Source organism: Heptranchias perlo, chromosome 16 (assembly GCF_035084215.1).
Source record: "Heptranchias perlo isolate sHepPer1 chromosome 16, sHepPer1.hap1, whole genome shotgun sequence".
NCBI lineage: Eukaryota > Metazoa > Chordata > Chondrichthyes > Hexanchiformes > Hexanchidae > Heptranchias > Heptranchias perlo.
The window spans coordinates 23,088,153-23,106,141 of record NC_090340.1 but is presented as its reverse complement, the minus strand read 5'-3'; the positions used below and the strand labels follow the sequence as shown (position 1 = coordinate 23,106,141).

General features: G+C 45.5%; 1 protein-coding gene across 3 annotated transcripts in view; it reads right to left on the bottom strand.

The window, feature by feature from the left end:
• The window catches only part of plekhg4 (pleckstrin homology domain containing, family G (with RhoGef domain) member 4), a 211,178-nt gene extending 193,542 nt beyond the window's left edge, over positions 1–17,636 (bottom strand). For all 3 annotated transcript variants that reach the window (XM_067997802.1, XM_067997803.1, XM_067997804.1), the window contains exon 1: positions 17,485–17,636. In XM_067997802.1, the coding sequence (XP_067853903.1) occupies positions 17,485–17,496 (12 nt within the window). In that variant the 5' untranslated portion in view covers positions 17,497–17,636. The remainder of the gene's footprint in view (positions 1–17,484) is intronic.
• Positions 17,637–17,989: the final 353 nt, after the last annotated feature.

Genomic DNA, 17,989 nt, shown 5'->3' with positions numbered 1-17,989 from the left:
TCAGGTGCGCTACTCCCATCATAATTAAAAATCACATGATTTCTTTGCCCTAAGCCAATTGCATGGTCCGATCACACACCTGCCACAGGCCCGCTGACTGGCCTTGCACCTGAACATCAGGCAGGACACAGAAGTGCTGGCTGCTGCCACCAGCGTTTTCTGGCTGCTGCTGGACGGCAGTCGCTGGAAGGGCCTATGGCATTAAGATCATTCTGGGGAAGATGGTGTAACTAAAATTAGAAACTTGCCTACTTCATCTTTGGCCCGCCCCAGAAACCTCCATTGGTCCTCCAGTCTGCCGGGGTCTAATGCAGGCCTTGTACCACGATGGGACACCCAACAAATAAGGCGGGAGGCCATGTGTCCACTCCTGCCTCATTCTAACGGGAATACTGGGCCAGTGCTGACAATAGGTGCAGGTACATTTCCATCACTGGGAAAGTGCCAAGAAATCCCTGATAGCACAGAGATGAGCAGAGACCTGATCCCACAAAACCTCTTCACCATCTACAAGATTCAAGTCAAGAGTGTGATGGAATACTTGCCACTCGCCTGGATAAGTGCAGATGCAACAATACTCAAGCTTAACACTATCCAGAACAGAGCAGTTTACTTGATGGTGCCCCTGCCAATCAACTCATTATTCCCCCTGCCAACCATCATTAGCGCATTGTGACTGCAGTATGTATGATCTACAGGATGCACTGCAGCAACTCACCAATATTGCTTTGACAGCACCTCCTTCCCTTGCAACTTCTATCACTGAGAAGGGCAAGAGCAGCAATGTTACAGGAACACCATCAATCCTATGTTCCTTCCAAGTCACACACTATCCTGACTTGGACATATATTGCCATTCCTTCATTGTTGCTGCATCAATATCCTGCAATTCCCTACCCAACACCATATGAGATCACCATCACCATAAGAATTGCAGCAGTTCAAGGAGAAAGCCCACCACCACCTTCTCGGGGCAATATGACATGGTCAATAAATACAGCCTTGTCAGCATTGCCTATATCCTGAGGAAAAATAACAAAAAAAAGACACACAAGTCATCCAGGATTTCCCATATCACACAGATACCACACATGATAGGCTTCAGATTACACATTCTCCTGGCCTTTTGCACTCCACTGGCTTCTCAGTGCTCAAGATTTCTGTAAGATTCTCTCTGACAATCCTTTTCAAGGTCAAGGAGCCTTAGTTTATTAAATTGCACCTCAAAGCTCGTCCCTTAGATATGGAGAGTCATCTTCATTGCTCTTCTCTGCACTGCTTCTACTGCCTAATGATCCCTTTATATCACAATGTGACTTCGAGGGGTCTAACACAACCGATTTGACAACATGACATGGGAAAAAACCCACTACGATGAGTTTTGTTATTCAGTTTCTAGGATGTAAAATGCATTATCAATACGCTTTATGTTTGCATACAGTACTGCTAGTGAAAGGCAAACAAACTCACTAACTTTATGCTTCCCATTAATGCATTCACCCAAGGTTTTCACTTATCTCTTTGAAATGCTAACCTAATCTTAAACTAAGTACGGTAGATTGCTAGCAATAAGGAAAATAAAGAACTTGCATTTATATCGAGCTACATCAAAACTACAGCACAGAAACAGGCCATTCAGCCCAACTGGTCTATGCTGGAGTACGTGCTCTACATGAGCCTCCTCCCTCCTTAAAAATCCCCAGGACCAGATGGTTTCCATCCCAGGGTTTTAAAGGAAGTAGGTGAGCACATTGCAGGTGCCCTAACTATAAACTTTCAAAGTTCTCTAGATTCAGGAACTGTCCCTCTAGATTGGAAAATTGCACATATCACTCCGCTTTTTAAGAAAGGAGAGAGGGGGAAACCGGGGAATTATAGACCAGTTAGCCTAACATTTGTTGTGGGGAAAATGCTGGAGTCTATAATTAAGGATAGGGTGACTGAACACCTCGACAATTTTCAGTTAATCAGAGAGAGCCAGCATGGATTTGTGAAAGGTTAGGTCGTGCCTGACAAACCTGATTGAATTTTTTGAAGAGGTGACTAAAGTAGTGGTCAGGGGAATGTCAATGGATGTTATTTATATGGACTTCCAGAAGGCATTTGAAAAGGTCCCACATAAGAGACTGTTAGCTAAGATAGAAGCCCATGGAATCGAGGGAAAAGTACGGACTTGGTTAGGAAGTCGGCTGAGCGAAAGGCGACAGAGAGTAGGGATAATGGGAAGGTACTCACATTGGCAGAATGTGACTAGTGGAGTCCCACAGGGATCTGTCTTGGGGCCTCAATTATTCACAATATTTATTAACGACTTAGATGAAGGCATAGAAAGTCTCATATCTAAGTTTGCCAATGACACAAAGATTGGTGGCATTGTAAGCAGTGTAGATGAAAACATAAAATTACAAAGCGATATTGATAGATTAGGTGAATGGACAAAACTGTGGCAAATGGAATTCAATGTAGACAAATGTGAGGTCATCCACTTTGGATCAAAAAAGGATAGAACAGGGTACTTTCTAAATGGTAAAAAGTTAAAAACAGTGGATGTCCAAAGGGACTTAGGGGTTCAGGTACATAGATCATCGAAGTGTCATGAACAGGTGCAGAAAATAATCAATAAGGCTAATGGAATGTTGGCCTTTATATCTAGAGGACTAGAGTACAAGGGGGCAGAAGTTATGCTGCAGCTATACAAAACCCTGGTTAGACTGCACCTGGAGTACTGTGAGCAGTTCTGGGCACCGCACCTTCGGAAGGACATATTGGCCTTGGAGGGAGTGCAGCGTAGGTTTACTAGAATGATACCTGGACTTCAAGGGTTAAGTTACGAGGAGAGATTACACAAATTGGGGTTGTATTCTCTGGAGTTTCGAAGGTTAAGGGGTGATCTGATCGAAGTTTATAAGATATTAAGGGGAACAGATAGGGTGGATAGAGAGAAACTATTTCCGCTGGTTGGGGATTTTAGGAGTAGGTGTCACAGTCTAAAAATTAGAGCCAGACCTTTCAGGAGCGAGATTAGAAAACATTTCTACACACAAAGGGTTGTAGAAGTTTGGAACTCTCTTCCGCAAACGGCAATTGATACTAGCTCAATTGCTAAATTTAAATGTGAGAGAGATAGCTTTTTGGGAACCAAAGGTATTAAGGGATATGGGCCAAAGGCAGGTATATGGAGTTAGATCACAGATCAGCCATGATCTTATCAAATGGCGGAGCAGGCACGGGGGGCTGAATGGCCTACTCCTGTTCCTATGTTTACTTCATCTAACCCTATCAAGCTACCCTTCTATTCCTTTCTCCCTCAGGTGCTTATTTAGCGTCCCCTTAAATGCATCTTTATAGAGCCCTTCATCACCTTATGGCGTTCCAATGCACTTCACAACCAATGCCGTACTTTTGACATGTAGTCACTGTTGTAATTTAGGGAAATCACAATTATCAAAGTAAGCCAAGTCATTATTAAAAATACTCCTCCTCCAGGAAAGACATATGGGCCACACTCAACTTTTAAAAAGTATGACTATATGCAAGTTAATAAGGCATCCTGACCTCCCCCAACCCATCACCCTATTAAATCAAAACATTATTCCATCCTAAATCATTTCTATTGAACATGCAGCACAAGGAGAAACAGAGCCAGAAGCATTGGGCTCAACTTTCCCGGGAAATTGCGGGTGCGATGGGGGCTCCGAAAATCGCAGAAATCCCGTTCGGGTTCGGAACCCGGCTCCTGCCCACAGACGTTCGGGTTTCCCACTGATGCGACTGGGTGCGCGGCGCCTCCCGAATGTGGAAGTCCCACCAGCAATTATAGCCGGCAGGATGATACTTGACACAGTTGTTCAGACAGTTTAAGTAGTTGAACCACTTAATTTTCTCCACATTAAAGCAGGGGTGCGATTTTGAAGCATCCTCAGCGTGTTTTCTGTGCTGTGGGAAACACTCCATGTTGCAACAGACGTGTTTCAGCCAGCAGCCAGTGGGACATTCAAATACTTCTTTGACAGATGGGGAGAAAAGGTCACTTATTGCATCAGGGCACTCAGTTCTTTCATACAAAGTTTTGGCTGCGAGATCTGTGTGTTTTCATTGAAAATTCTTACTTTCCACTCATAATTCTTCTGTTCAAACTCACACCATCAGGATGGGGGCGCCATGGCTGCATTCACCACCACAGCCAAGGATGAGCAACATCACCAGCCTCGCCAGGCATGACGTCCACCTCCATCACTTGGAGCTCCACAACACAGTGCTGTGCCACAGGCACCTGCACAAGAGCACAGAGGGCAACAACAGGGAGGGGTGCAGCTTGAGGGGGCCCCATCTACATCTACCACCCACATGGAGGAGGAGGAGGAGGAGGAGGAGGAGGAGCCCACAGGCAGAGCAGCAGCTCACCTGGCCGCTTGTGAGGCCAGGGAGTCACTGATATGTGAACGGTTCTCCTAACATCAGAAAGTGAGACGAGTCCAGTCCTCACACCACCTGGAAAAAGCAGCACCCACACCAGACCGGCCACCCCTCCCTGCACAAAACAGTCCTGCAACTACACATACACTCACTATAAAGTGACCCAATGGATGGCATCAAGTGTCGCCGTTCATGGTGAATCTCATGAAAGGGCCCCATCACAAAAGCCAGTCAAGAATGGGCAAGACGTGGCAGCAGTGGTGACAATCATAAAATTTAATGTCACTTTAACAAAAACTAAATATAAATGAAAAACATGACAGTCTGTCAAACACCCTTGGGCATACCCTTTGTGCTCACAAAATCTTTGCCTTTCTCTTACAACTACTTCTACGTGATGCATCCCCTGCGGCCGCAGCAGAGGTAGTGGCAAGTTGCTCTTGTTCATGCCCCGATAGCTTAGATGCTTTGGACCTACACCCTCTGGGTTTTGGAGCCTGTGAGGGCCCCTCCAATGACTGCTCCACCTGCACCTGTGCAGGGGCTGACTCGGCCACCTGGAGAGGTGGCAGCATTGCGGGTACTGGTTGAGAGGGGGGCAACGGGTGAGACATGGGAGCGCTTTGAGTGACGTCCCCACCTCCATGTCGCCATTCGCCATCATCCCTCCCCTGGGCAGTCCCACATCAATCCTACCACTCTGCTGGACAACAGTTTGGAGGACATGCGTGATGCCGTGTAAGGCCAGTGCTAGTGTAGATGTCTGCCTATTTAAGGCGGCAGAATGTTGTTCAGCATGAGTCCGAACGGCCGTTGTCAGGGCCCGAATGGACTCATTTGTGAGCCTTGTTTGAAGCTCAATGGACGCTAGCCTTCTCTCCATCACAGACATACCTGCATTTACCCGTGACAGTATCTCAGAGAGTTGCTCACGTCCCTGTGACACTATCTCAGAGATTCCCTCACGTCCCTGTGCCATCATTCCACTCATGCAGGAGTTGGACTCCCCCATCCTCTGCACTATTGTGGAGAGTGTGCGTGGCACCTGTTCCAGTATCTCGCAAGTGTGCTGCTGTCCCCCGATCACTCTCCTTTTAAAGAATGGCCCCCTGGGTTCAGCATCTGCTTCCAGCTGAGCAGAGCCTGGAGAGGAGTGCTTCCACCAACACAGACTCTCCATTGCTGCCCCTGCCACCAGTGTTTGCTCATGCTCACGTGTGTGTGGTAACTCACCAGGTGCCAACCCAACTAACTGAGGACTAGGGCCCACCGAGGTGTGAGTATCTGCGCTGGTGGATGGCTCGCTAAGATGTGACTGTGCACCCTCAGAGGCCGGCAGGTCCTCCGAGGAATCGCCCTCTGCCGTCACAGCAGTCGCTGAAGGCCTTGTAAGAGAACAGAAGGCAATATTAAGCATAATCACAGATGTGTCATGTTGTGATGAGCATACTGAGGTGCTGAAGATGACAAGGCATGTTAACATCAATTCATATTGTGTGAGATGAATACTGAAGTTGTGTCACCAGACGTTTGTCAGGTGCCAGTCTCGGCGTCCCCGACGGACAGGCACTTGAGGGTTCGACTGAGCTCCAGCGCCTCCTATTCCGCCTCTGTAAGGATGACAATCTGTTGCGGCTCCCCTCCAGTCCTCGCTCTCTCCTGTGCATTCTGAGCTCTCTTCTCCTATAAGGGGAGAAAGTACAGACGTGTGAGCAAGCGAAGGTGAAGTGGCCAACCGATGATTGCATTGGTTTGGGTGAGGCTGATCGTGAAAGAGATGCATCAGAGGGTGAGTATTAGACGAAGCCATGACATTGTATGAGGATTGGGTTGAGTGATAGTGATGGGGTGACTAATGGGGAGTGAGGAAGTGCTGAGGAAGTGCAGGTAAGTTGAGGATGAGCCTTAAGTGGGTGTGAGGAGTGATGTGATGAGTAGTGCTGGCAGTGCAGAATGAGTTGGGGGGTGGGGTGGTGATGTGAAAGACGGAATGTAGCAGAATCAATAAGTGTACTCACTTTGGCTGACCTAGTTAGGTCATTGAAGCGCTTCTGCACTGGTTCCAGGTGCAGGAGATGTTGCTGCTGCTGGTGATCTCCTCTGCCACCTCGAGCCAGGCCTTCTTGGTGGCAGAGGCAGGCCACTTCCTCCCATCCGCCAGATAAAACAGATCCCTCCTCCTCCTCGCCCCATCCAGTAGCACCTGGAGTGAAGCATCCTTGAACCTTGCAGCAGCCTTGCCCTTGTGCATCTCCATTGGGCTGTGTGGGTGTTTGCTCCAGGAAAAGCCATTGGAGGAATACCCCTTTAAATAGAGCTCCTCCACCTGACAGCCTGTGATGCGGGTGCACAGTCCACCCGCTGCACAGCTTTCGGACGGCAAACCTGGAAGCCACGTTAAGTGGCACCAATTGAATAGTGATTGCGTGGGGAACGCACATTTTTTATTGGGTGAGTTACCCACGTGCCCATTCACCACCACCACATCCCGCCCCCCCGCCCCGCCTCCACTCTAATATTGGGGCCATTAGAACAGGTAACAGTCCTCCATTCATAATACTTTGGGCGGAGGCAAAGAGATGATGATAAAAACCACATAAAAATTTCAAAATTACCAGATTTTATGTTAATTTTGGAAAAATAAAAAAATCTTTCAGATCACTTACTATTTGTTCCACCATTTTAAAACATTAGTATCTCACTAGTATATCATGGTTGCCTTCTAGTCAGGAATAAGAAAAGAAAGATACGCCACTGCGGTAAATTTGTACTCAAATTCTACCTTGTTAACAGATAGCCTACAGCTGTCAATTTAATTTATCAATGCAGACAGTCTTCATACACTTCCTAAGGATGTATGTGGAGTTGTTTTTATTTTTGCCCTTCCAAACTTAGTATAACTTATTTCCAAGCACTGTTGTCTGATTAGAATTATAAAAACATGGTGTCAAGTGCTGCATTTGCACAAGCCAACTGCAGTGCGATGCAGTCAATTATACTTTGAAATGTATTTCAAGTTTTTTTTTTAAATTAAACCGTTTACAGTTTAAATCCAGCCATGATGAAGTTAGGATCCAAGCTGTAATGACCTTTGAAGTGAGCCAGCTATCTATTGTTCAGATCTGATTCTATGGTCCACCATCAAGACAATAGTGATGCAACAAACGAGGGAACAGGTCAATGATCCATGGCTCCCTACTTCAAATACACAGAAAAATGAGAAACCTGCAGACATATCATTTTTAAAGTCAGTATCACTTGGGGAGAAATAATGTTAGAATAGACGATAATGAATGACAACACCCATGTGATAACATAATTTTTCCCCAATTAAATTAATCAACTAAGTCACAGTATACCAAGTTACAAATGAATCATCAGTCTATGAATGGAAATATCATATAGTAGTCAATTATAGTTTCCTTTCCTAACCCCAAATATAACTCGATCGAACAGCATGTCACAAAGCTAATGTAGCATTTTAGCCACATGACATAATTTACAATAACTAACATACATGTCCAACTTTACCACTAGTCACACTATTAAAACACAAATTTCTACTTTAAGTCCATACAAAAGGCCACTGAGGTATACTGCCAATGCTGTGAATTGCAGAAATTTAAGTGCCAGGAAGCATAAGGCAAGAATTGATTTATTTGTGTAACTGAGGTACTAGTAGGAAAGCAATTTCATATTCCACAGCGAAATAATTATGACCTCATTAGTGTGGAAACATGAAAAATATTTCCAGTTCCCATACCACAGGTGTGGCGAAGATAATAATTTGGAATCATTTCTGAATTTACATCCCATAATCCATGAGCATTCCTCCAGCAGAGCGACTACATCTATGTCTGAAGTCACTTTGTTGATTACTTGTCCTGCATACTGATGATCAGTATATTTCTTCAGAAATTCCTGCAGTGAGTCATCTTCTAACTGCAGCTACCTTGCGGATACAATTCCAGAGATAACAGCGGAAAAAAAACATTGGCTTCCAATGCGAAGTGTTATAAATCAGGGGACTATAAAGCTGCGCACAGCAACAATATATAACAAACACAGCCCAAATAGAATTGAATTCAGTTTAGAAAAATCTGGAAATATAAAGCTAAAACCAGTTAAAGTGAACATGAAGTGTCAAATTGTTGTAAAAACCTAATTGGTTCACCAATGTCCTTTAGGAAAAGAAACCTGCCATCCTTACACAGTTTGACCTATATGTGACTCCAGTCCCATATCAACGTGGTTAACTTTTAACTGCCCTCTGAAGTGGACTTGCAAGTAACTCAGTTGTATCAAACCACTACAAAGAAGAAGAATAAAACTGGATGGACCACTCAAATGCAACCCAAGGCAATGAATCAGGACAGGACGACCCTGCAGAGTCATCCTCACTTACATCCGGGGACTGATCCCAAAGTTGGGAGAGCTGTCTCATAGACTAGCCATGCAACAGCCTGACATTGTCATACTCACAGAATCATACCGATCAGCCAAAGTTCCAGACTCCTCCATCACTATCCTTGGATATAACCTGCCCCACCAGCAGAACAGACACCAGTATGTGGGGGCACAGTGGTATACAGTAAGTGGGGAGTGCTCCTGGCAATCCTCACCATTGACTCTGGATCCCATGATATCTCATGGCGTCAGGTCAAACATGACCAGGGAAACCTCCTGATTACCACCTACTGCCTTCCCTCAGCGGATGTTAAACACCATGTGGGAGGAAGCACTATGGGTAACAAGAATGCATGCTGGGTGGGGTCTTCAAAGGCCAACACGAAGGGTGGCTCGGTAGTAGCGCCGCTGATCGAGCTGGCAGAGTCCGAAGGACATACCTACCAAACTCACCAATCTACCTATCGCAGATACGTCTGTCCATGACAGCATTGGAAGGAGTGGCCACCACAAATCGTTCTGGAGACCAAGTCCCAATGCTCAGTTTCAGTTCTGCCAGGACCATTCAGATCCAGACGTCATTACAGCATTGGTCCAAACATGGACACAAGACCTGAATTCCAGAGGTGAGGCGAGTGACTGCCCTTGACATCAAGGCAGCATTCAACCAAATGTGGCACCAAGGAACCCTAGTAAAACTTAAGTCAATGGGGATCAGGGGAAAACTTTCCAGCACATGGCAGAGGCACGATTCATTAAAAGGCATCCCCGCAACTTTGGAGAAGCTTCTATTATTTAAAATGCAAACAACGCTTACACTCCAGTATAAATGCTGCTTAAGCTTTCAATAATAGGTTGGAAAATCATGGGGAGGTCCTTCCCTTTTATAAAATCTTCTTCGGGGGGAGGGGGTGGAGGGCAGTTTTCAAGACCTACTGCATTCATTCCCCTACCCACACCTTACCCAGCACTCATGTCTTCCCCCTTCCTCCTACTATGTCTTGTTGCATAAATTTATGAGCCTTCTTCCCTCCACTGCTCCCCAGTCCCTCTAATCACCCATGCCTTCCTCCCTTGCAGCTCCCTCTTCTTGCTCTGCTACCCCCACCGCCTGCTTGGAACACCCAAGGCTTTCCCTTCTTACTTATGCTCCCACTACACTCCCAAGTGCCCATGCCTTTCCCCCACCCCCTCCCCCCCGACAAAAGCTCCTAGTGCCATATTCCTGACCATGACCCAGGAACCAGCTTTAAGTTTCTTAAAGTGCTTAACAATATAACAAAAGTGCAGTAAAGCAAGAAATTCTTCCAGTATTCTTGCCAACAATCCTCCCTCAACACCACCACCAAAAACAGATTATCTGGTCATTCATTCATTTTCTCTCTCAGGGACCTTGCTGTGTGTAAATTAACTGCCATGGTGGCCTACATAACAGTGAGTGCACTTCAAAAAGTAATCCATACATGTAAAGCACTTTGGGATGTCCTGGAGATATGTCAAAGCACTATATAAATGCTTTAGTTTTAAGAAAGCTAAAAGAAATAGGCAGCATTTCCACCAATATGCACAGCTTCAATTATACAAAATAAAGCTCTACTATTCTGATCTAAGTATCGGTATGTTCAATTCATCCATAATCTTCTTTAAGGCATAGAGTATAAATTGGTATAAAATATTAAGTGAATACGCTGCTTTAAACTATGCAGGCATAATTTAAACAACTACATCACTCTCAAACTCAATATGACTGAAGTCCAAAATTAGGGTCTTAAATTTAAACAAAGTCAATTATGTAGGTATGAGGGGTCAGTTGGCTAAGGTAAATTGGGAAATTAGATTAAAAGATATGAAGGTAGATAAGCAATGGCAAACATTTAAAGAAATAATTCATTATTCTCAACGAATATACATTCCCTTGAGGAATAAAAACCCCACAGGAAAAGTGATCCAACCATGGCTACGAGAGAAGTTACGGATAATAGATTAAAAGAGACTTTTAATGTTGCCAAGAAGAGTAGTAAGCCTGAGGATGGGGCGGGTTTTAGAAATCTGCAAAGGATGACCAAGAAATTAGTAAAGAGGAAGAAAATTGAATATGAGAGTAAACTACAAGAAATATAAAAACAGATTGTAAGAGCTTCTACAAGTAGGTAAAAAGGAAGAGATTAGCGAAAGTAAACATGGACCCTTAGAGGCAGAGATGGGAGAAATTATAATGGGGAATAAGGAAATGGCAGAGACGTTAAACAAATTTTTTGTATTTGTCTTCACAGTAGAAGACACAAAAAACATACCGGCAATAGTGGGGAACCACAGGCATCTGCACAAGAGCAGAGAGGGCAACAACAGAAAGAGCGATGTCGCAGGAGGCACTACCCTCGTCAGAGGGTCTACAGACCAAGGCTCAGCTTCCTGGACCCTCTGCAGAGCAGTGCATACAGAGGCTGAGAGTGAGTCGCCAGGTGGTCGCAGACATCTGCAGCCTCCTTCAGACCGAGTCACTCCCAGCTGGGCCTGGCGGCATCGCGTTACCCGTCACAGTTAAAGTCACCACTGTCCTCAACTTCTTCACCTCCGGATCATTCCAGGGTACCACCGGTGACATCGCCGGGGTTTCTCAGTCATCTGCACACAAGTGGACTCGATGGGCCGAATGGCCTCCTTCTGTGCTGTAATCTTTCTATGATTCTATGAGGTGCATAAGGCAGGTCACCGACAGCTTGTTTCGCAGAACCTCGCAATACGTCAACTTCCCCATGGACGACCTCAGCCAGACGGAGAGGGCAGTGGGATTCCACTCCGTGGTTGGCTTCCCAAGTGTACGATTGCATGCATGTAGCAATCCGAGCACCTTGACACAAGCCAGGACTGTTCATCGATAGAAAGGGGTATCATTCCATCAACACTCAGCTCGTTTGTGACCACCGCAAAGGATTTTGTCACGTGTGCACCAGATTCCCTGGCAGCTGCCACAATTTGTTCATTCTGAGGAAATCCAACATCCCGGGCCTCTTCCACACACCGAACACCCTTAAGAGCTGGCTCCTTGGGGACACGTGGCTCATGATACCTCTGGGGAACCCCATCAGTGAGCAACAGCGTTGATACAACAACAGCCACACCGGTCTATAATTGAACATGCGACAGGGTTGCTGAAGATGCGATATTGGTGCCTCGTTTGTTCTGGGGGAGTGCTTCAATATGCACCAGTGAGAGTGGGTCACATTACAGTAGTCTGTTGTGTCCTACACAGGTCGCAACAGAGAGGGGTACCGGTTGAGGAGGCCACGTCCCCTTATCCACCATCCACATTGAGGAGGATGACAAACCCACGGGCAGAGGAACGGCTCACCTGGCTGCTCATGAGGCCAGGGAGTCACTCATATGTGAACGGTTCTCATAAGATCAGAAAGTGAGAAGGGTGCAGTCCTCTCACCTGCTGGAAAGACCAGCGCCAACACCAGCCACCTCCACCCCCCCCCCAAACCCCACCACCTCCCTGCACAAAACAGTCCTGCAGCTACGCATACACCCACTGTAAAATGACACACTGGGTGGCATCAAGTGTCACCATTCATGGTGAAGCACATGAATGGGCGCTATCATAAAAGCCAGTCAAGAAACGGCAATACGTGGCAGTAGTGGTGAGAATGATAACATTTAATGTGACTTTAACAAAAACCAAATATAAATGAAAAACATGACAGTCTGTCAGACACCCTTGTGCATACCCTTCGTGATCACAAACCCTAAGCCTTTCTCTTCCTATGCTTCTACGTGGTGCATCCCCTGTGGCTGCAGCAGAGGTAGCGGCAGGTTGCTCACGTCTATGGTCGGACTGCTTAGATGCTTTCGGCCTATGTCCTTTGGGTTTTGGAGCCCGTGATGGCCCCTCCAAAGACTGCTCCACCTGCACCTGTGCAGGGGCTGACTCGGCCACCTGGAGAGGAGGCAGCATTGCAGATATTGGTTGAGAGAAGGGCAACGGGTGAGATGTGGCAGCGCTTTGAGCACTCCTATGTCCTCTTTCACCAATATCCCTCTCCTGGGCCAGGCCCACATCATCCCTACCCCCTGCTGGAGAACAGTTTAGAGGACGTGTAATGCCTTGTAAGGCCACTTCTAAAGTACTTGTCAGCCTGCTTAAGGCGGCAGAATGTTGTTCACCGAGTCCGCATGGCCATTGTCAGGGCCTGAATGGACTCTTTTGTGAACCGTGCTTGAAGCTCAACGGAGACTAGCCTTCCCTCCATCGCAAATATTCCCGCACTTACCTGCAACATGATCGCAGACATTTCCGCACTGCGACACCATCTCAGACATTTCAGTAATTATGTGCGACACTATCTCAGACAGTTGCTCACGTCCCTGCGACACTATTGCAGAGATTCCGTCCCGTACCTGTGTCACCTTTCCACTAATGCAGGAGCTGGACTCCTCCATCCTTTGCGCTATTATGGAGAGTGCGCGTGGCACCGGTTCCAGTGCCTTGCAAGTGTGCTGCTGTCCCTTAAACATTCTCCTTTTAAAGGATGGCCCCCGGGGTTCAGCATCTGCGTCCAGCTGAGCAGAGCCTGGAAAGGAGTGCGCCCACCAACACGGACTCTTCACAGCTGCCCTTGCTAACAGGGTCTGCTCATGTTCGCTTGTGTGTGGTGACTCACCAGTTGCCAACCCAACTAACTGACTACAAGGACCCACCGAGGTGTGAATATCTGCACTGGTGGATGGCTCGCTAAGATGTGATGGTGCACCCTCAGAGGCCAGGGCCTCCTCTGAGGAATCACCCTCTGCCGTCACTGCAGTCGTTGAAGGGCCTGTAAGAGTACAAAAGGCAATATTAAGCATCATCACAGATGTGTCACGTTGCAACGTGCCACGTTGCGACGTGCATACTGAGGTGTTCAACATGCCAAGCATTGTTAACATTAATTCATGTTGTGTGTGATGAATGTTAAACTTGTGGCACCAGATGTTTGTGGGGTGCCAGTCTCGGCGTCCCCAATGGACAGGCACTCGAGGGTGCGGCTAATCTCCAGGGCCTCCTCCTCCGCGTCTGTGACGACCACTGTTTGTAGAGGCCCACCTCCAGTCCTCTCCCTCTCACGTGCATTTTGCATGCTCTTCTCCTAGAAGGGCCGTGTGAGTGATGGTGAAGTGGCCAACCGATGAATGCATCGCTTTGGGTGAGGCTGACCGTGAAAGAGGTGCATCAGAGGGTGAGTATGAGACAGAGATTTCACGTGATCAGGATTGGGGTGAGTGGTAGCGGTGGGGTCACAAATGGGGAGGTGAGGAAGTGCAGGTAAGCTGAGGATGAGCCTTAAGTGGGTGTGAGGAGTGATGTGATGGAGTAGTCTTGGCAGTACAGAATGAGTTGGTGGGGGGAGGGGGGGGGGGGGGGGGGGGAGTTGACGTGCACCACGGAATGCAGGAGAATCAGTAAGTGTACTCACTTTTGCTGACCTAGTTAGGTCACTGAAACACTTCCTGCACTGGACCCAAGTACGGGATATGTTGCTGCTACTGGTGACCTTCTCTACCACCTCGAGCCAGGCCGCCTTGGTGGCAGAGGCAGGGCACTCCCTCGTCGGCCGGGTAAAATCGTTTCCTCCTCCTCACTCCAGCCAGCAGTAGCTGAAGTGAGGCATCGCTGAGTCTTGAAGCAGCCTTGCCCCTGTGCTGTTCCATTGGGTCTTCTGGCTCTTACTCCAGCAAAATCCATTGGAGCAATGGCCCTTTAAATCTAGACGCTCCAGCTGACAGCCTGGCATGCGGGTGCGCACTCCGCCCACGGTGCAGCTTTCGGACGGCATACCGGAAACAAGATTAATGGCCACCAATTAAGTCGCGATCGCGTGGGGAACAGTAAATTTTTATTATTCGCGTTTGCCGTGCGCTTATTGACGCACCCCCCGCCCCCCACCACTGCCATCCCGCCGCCCTTTTAAAATTGAGCCCAAGATCTTTTATATTAAAAAAAACTGTAACCTAAGCCTTCTTTAAATTGAATTGAACTAGTGCTAGAGGTTAAAGGAAATGCAGTTGAAGAGTAGATGAAACTCAGATGAAATGCGAAGAGGTGGAAGGGAAACTAAGGAGTAAACGTGGAAAAGGCTGAAGACCACAGATAGATCAGGAATCTTCAGGTGCTTCTGGAGTACCAAATTTGGTGAAATTCACAAAAAATCATGAAATTTCAAAGCATCATTAGCAATGTCCACTCATTAGTAAAGTCCATTAAAAAAGTAGAACCTGACTAGAAACTATTTTATAACATGGGAACACCTGTATAAACACACAACACTAGCAGATGATTGAAGGAGAAATGTTGGCCAGGTCACTGAGAACTCCCCTGCTTTTCTTCAACCACCAAAAACAGATTATCCAGTCGTTCATTCGTATGCTGTTTGTGGGATGTTGCTATTCATAAATTGACTGCCTAAATAACAACAGTGACTGCACATCAAAAGTAATTTATTGGCTGTGAAGTGCTTTGGGACATCCTGAGGACATGGCTGTCTCTATATAAATGTATGCCTTTACTTCCTTTCTTTGATCATTGTTTAAGTATAAACACACAACACTAGCAGATCTAATTGAGGGAGAAATGTTGGCCGGGTCACTAAGAACTCCCCAGCTTTTCTTCGAATAGTGCCATGGGATTTCTTCCACATCCACCTCAGCATGGAGATAGAGCCTCGGTTTAACGTCATTACTGCATTGAAGTAGTTTTAATTGGTGGGGGCGGGGTGGGGGAGGAGGAGGAGTAAAGAGAACAGCAGGGAATAATTGTTTGGCGATTACTTAGATGCTGAACCAACATTTCTTGTTCCACTATCCACTGGCAGTACTCTCATTTCAGAAATTAGAACTATCAGTGCGAAGTTTAAGTATTTTGACAGGTCTCTTAACTGCCACGAGTGGGAAATATTAGCAACAAAGGCCATGATGGTTTCTGCTAGCAGTAAGCCTTATTATACACTACCCAGTTATATTCCTACAACATGTTAGTAGGATGCAATACTTGTACTCTGTATATGTATTTATTAAAACTCGTTCCCACTGCCACCACCAAAAACACCAGGGGGTGATTTCCCATGGGGGTTCTCTTGCTCAGAGGAGAGAGAGACGAGCCGTGGAAAGCCCTAAAAGGCAGCATAAACAGCATGGATGAGCAAGGGAACCCCTCAAAGATTCATTTCCTTAATTATAGGTAGCTTAAAACTCTCCTCACAAACATTTATAGGTGGCCATAAAACTCTTAATCCCAATGAAAATGTTGCATTATAGGTAGTATAATACACTCTCTTCTCCCCCCCTCCACCCAGCCCCCTCAAAAAATTGCATTGTAAGTGGTTAAAACTCTCCTTCCCCCCGACCCAGCATTTATAGGTAGCAGAATTTTTTCCCCTCATTCAAACATTTAATTATAGGTGAAATAAAACTCATCTCTCACCAAAATATTTAATTATAGGTAGTATAAAACTCCCCCCCCACCACATTTAATTATAGATGGGATAAAACCCTTCAATCTTATTTCCACCACCCTAACATTTTCAAAAAACTAAGCTGCAAATATGATACATTGAGACAGTCATTCTTTATGGAAGCTGGACAACAAATGAAATGCAATATAAAACAGACAATTAAAATGTTAACTCCCTATGCTATTTTTACTCTGTTCTTCATTCCACCTGGATAGTTTCCAGAACAAATAAAAGACATTGTTGAAGTTGGAGAGGTTCTCTGTTCAGTCCATCTTCTGCCAGCCTGACAGCAACGTGTGTGCTCGTTCATGAGCAAATAGGAATTTAATTGGATATCCTTATGGGGTCAAACTCCTTTCACTCAGTCCGAATAACAGAACAAGCCTGTTTAGAATTAAGAGAAAAAAATAGCAATGTAGACTACGTATCAGACTGCAAACGTGTGTAAGTGTGAAAAGCCACAGGAAGTGAGAAAGTGTTTTAGTTGCTCATCACCACTAAATCTAATTCCTAAACTGCATCTCCATTCCTAGCCTGAATAAAAGCAGTGAATATAGTTATCAACAAATGTCAGAAACACGTCACCATGCACATAGATTCAGAGTATCACAAACTTGCCAAGAAGTTATTGCCTGAGCTTACACTGCTACAGTTCTTAACTAAATGAAATCCCAACTCAAGTAATGAAGAACAAATGCCAAAAATCTGAATTTTCACAATTCTGAGGCTACAGAATTTTTAAAAATAGTAAATTACAACTTCTTCTGTTCACAATGTGATGTTCTTTACAGCTGCCACCTCTATCTATTCAACAGTCTTAATAGAGCACCAAGAAAACTAAGCTGCAATTCAACTATGTCACAATTAATTTACACAGTATATAAATAAGCAATTTATCAAAGCATTTGGCTCATTTTTTAAAACATTAATGTAAGAACGATGGAAATAACATGGTCTGAAAAAATGCATCAAACTTTTTCATTAAAAAGTTCACTTTCTTGCTATATTGTATGCACAACAATACAACACAATAAAAGGTATTGGCCTTTTACAACAGGCCACAATCCTACTGATCAGAAAGTGTCTGTCAAGCCTACGACAAACTCTTGTCCCGTGGGATTAGGTTGTCATACAAATACAATACAGGATACAAAAGGGCTGAAATCTGTACCATTTTCTTCATGACATTCTATCCTTTCCAGTTGTATTTTCCAATTAGGCATTTCCCCTTTTCCTCCTTGGTACCGGGATAGTTCCTTAAGAATACTGATCACTGCTAAAGTTGATGGATACAGTGTAGCACACCAGCACCCAGAGCATGCAGCTGTGATCCAGCCTTTTGCCCGCCCCCTCTCAAGGTTGCCAACAATTCTAACTCATGACACATATGGTCAGCTGGGGCCAGTGTAAGGAGACTCCGACAACCAACAGTCATTGCTGAATAAACAAAAGTACTGTTTGCAGAACGTATAAAGACATAAAGAATTAACTGGTGAGTTGTTTTCAAATAGCTTAAAAGTAAAATGAAGTTTTTGTTTTATTAGTTATTTCAACACTCTGAAAAATATAAAGCAAAAAGGAGTACTGTGAAAACAACTTGATTATATTATGAAAATACAGTATGCAAAACTGCATTGCAATGCATACCAATAAGGGCATGAGTTCTGTAATTTCTT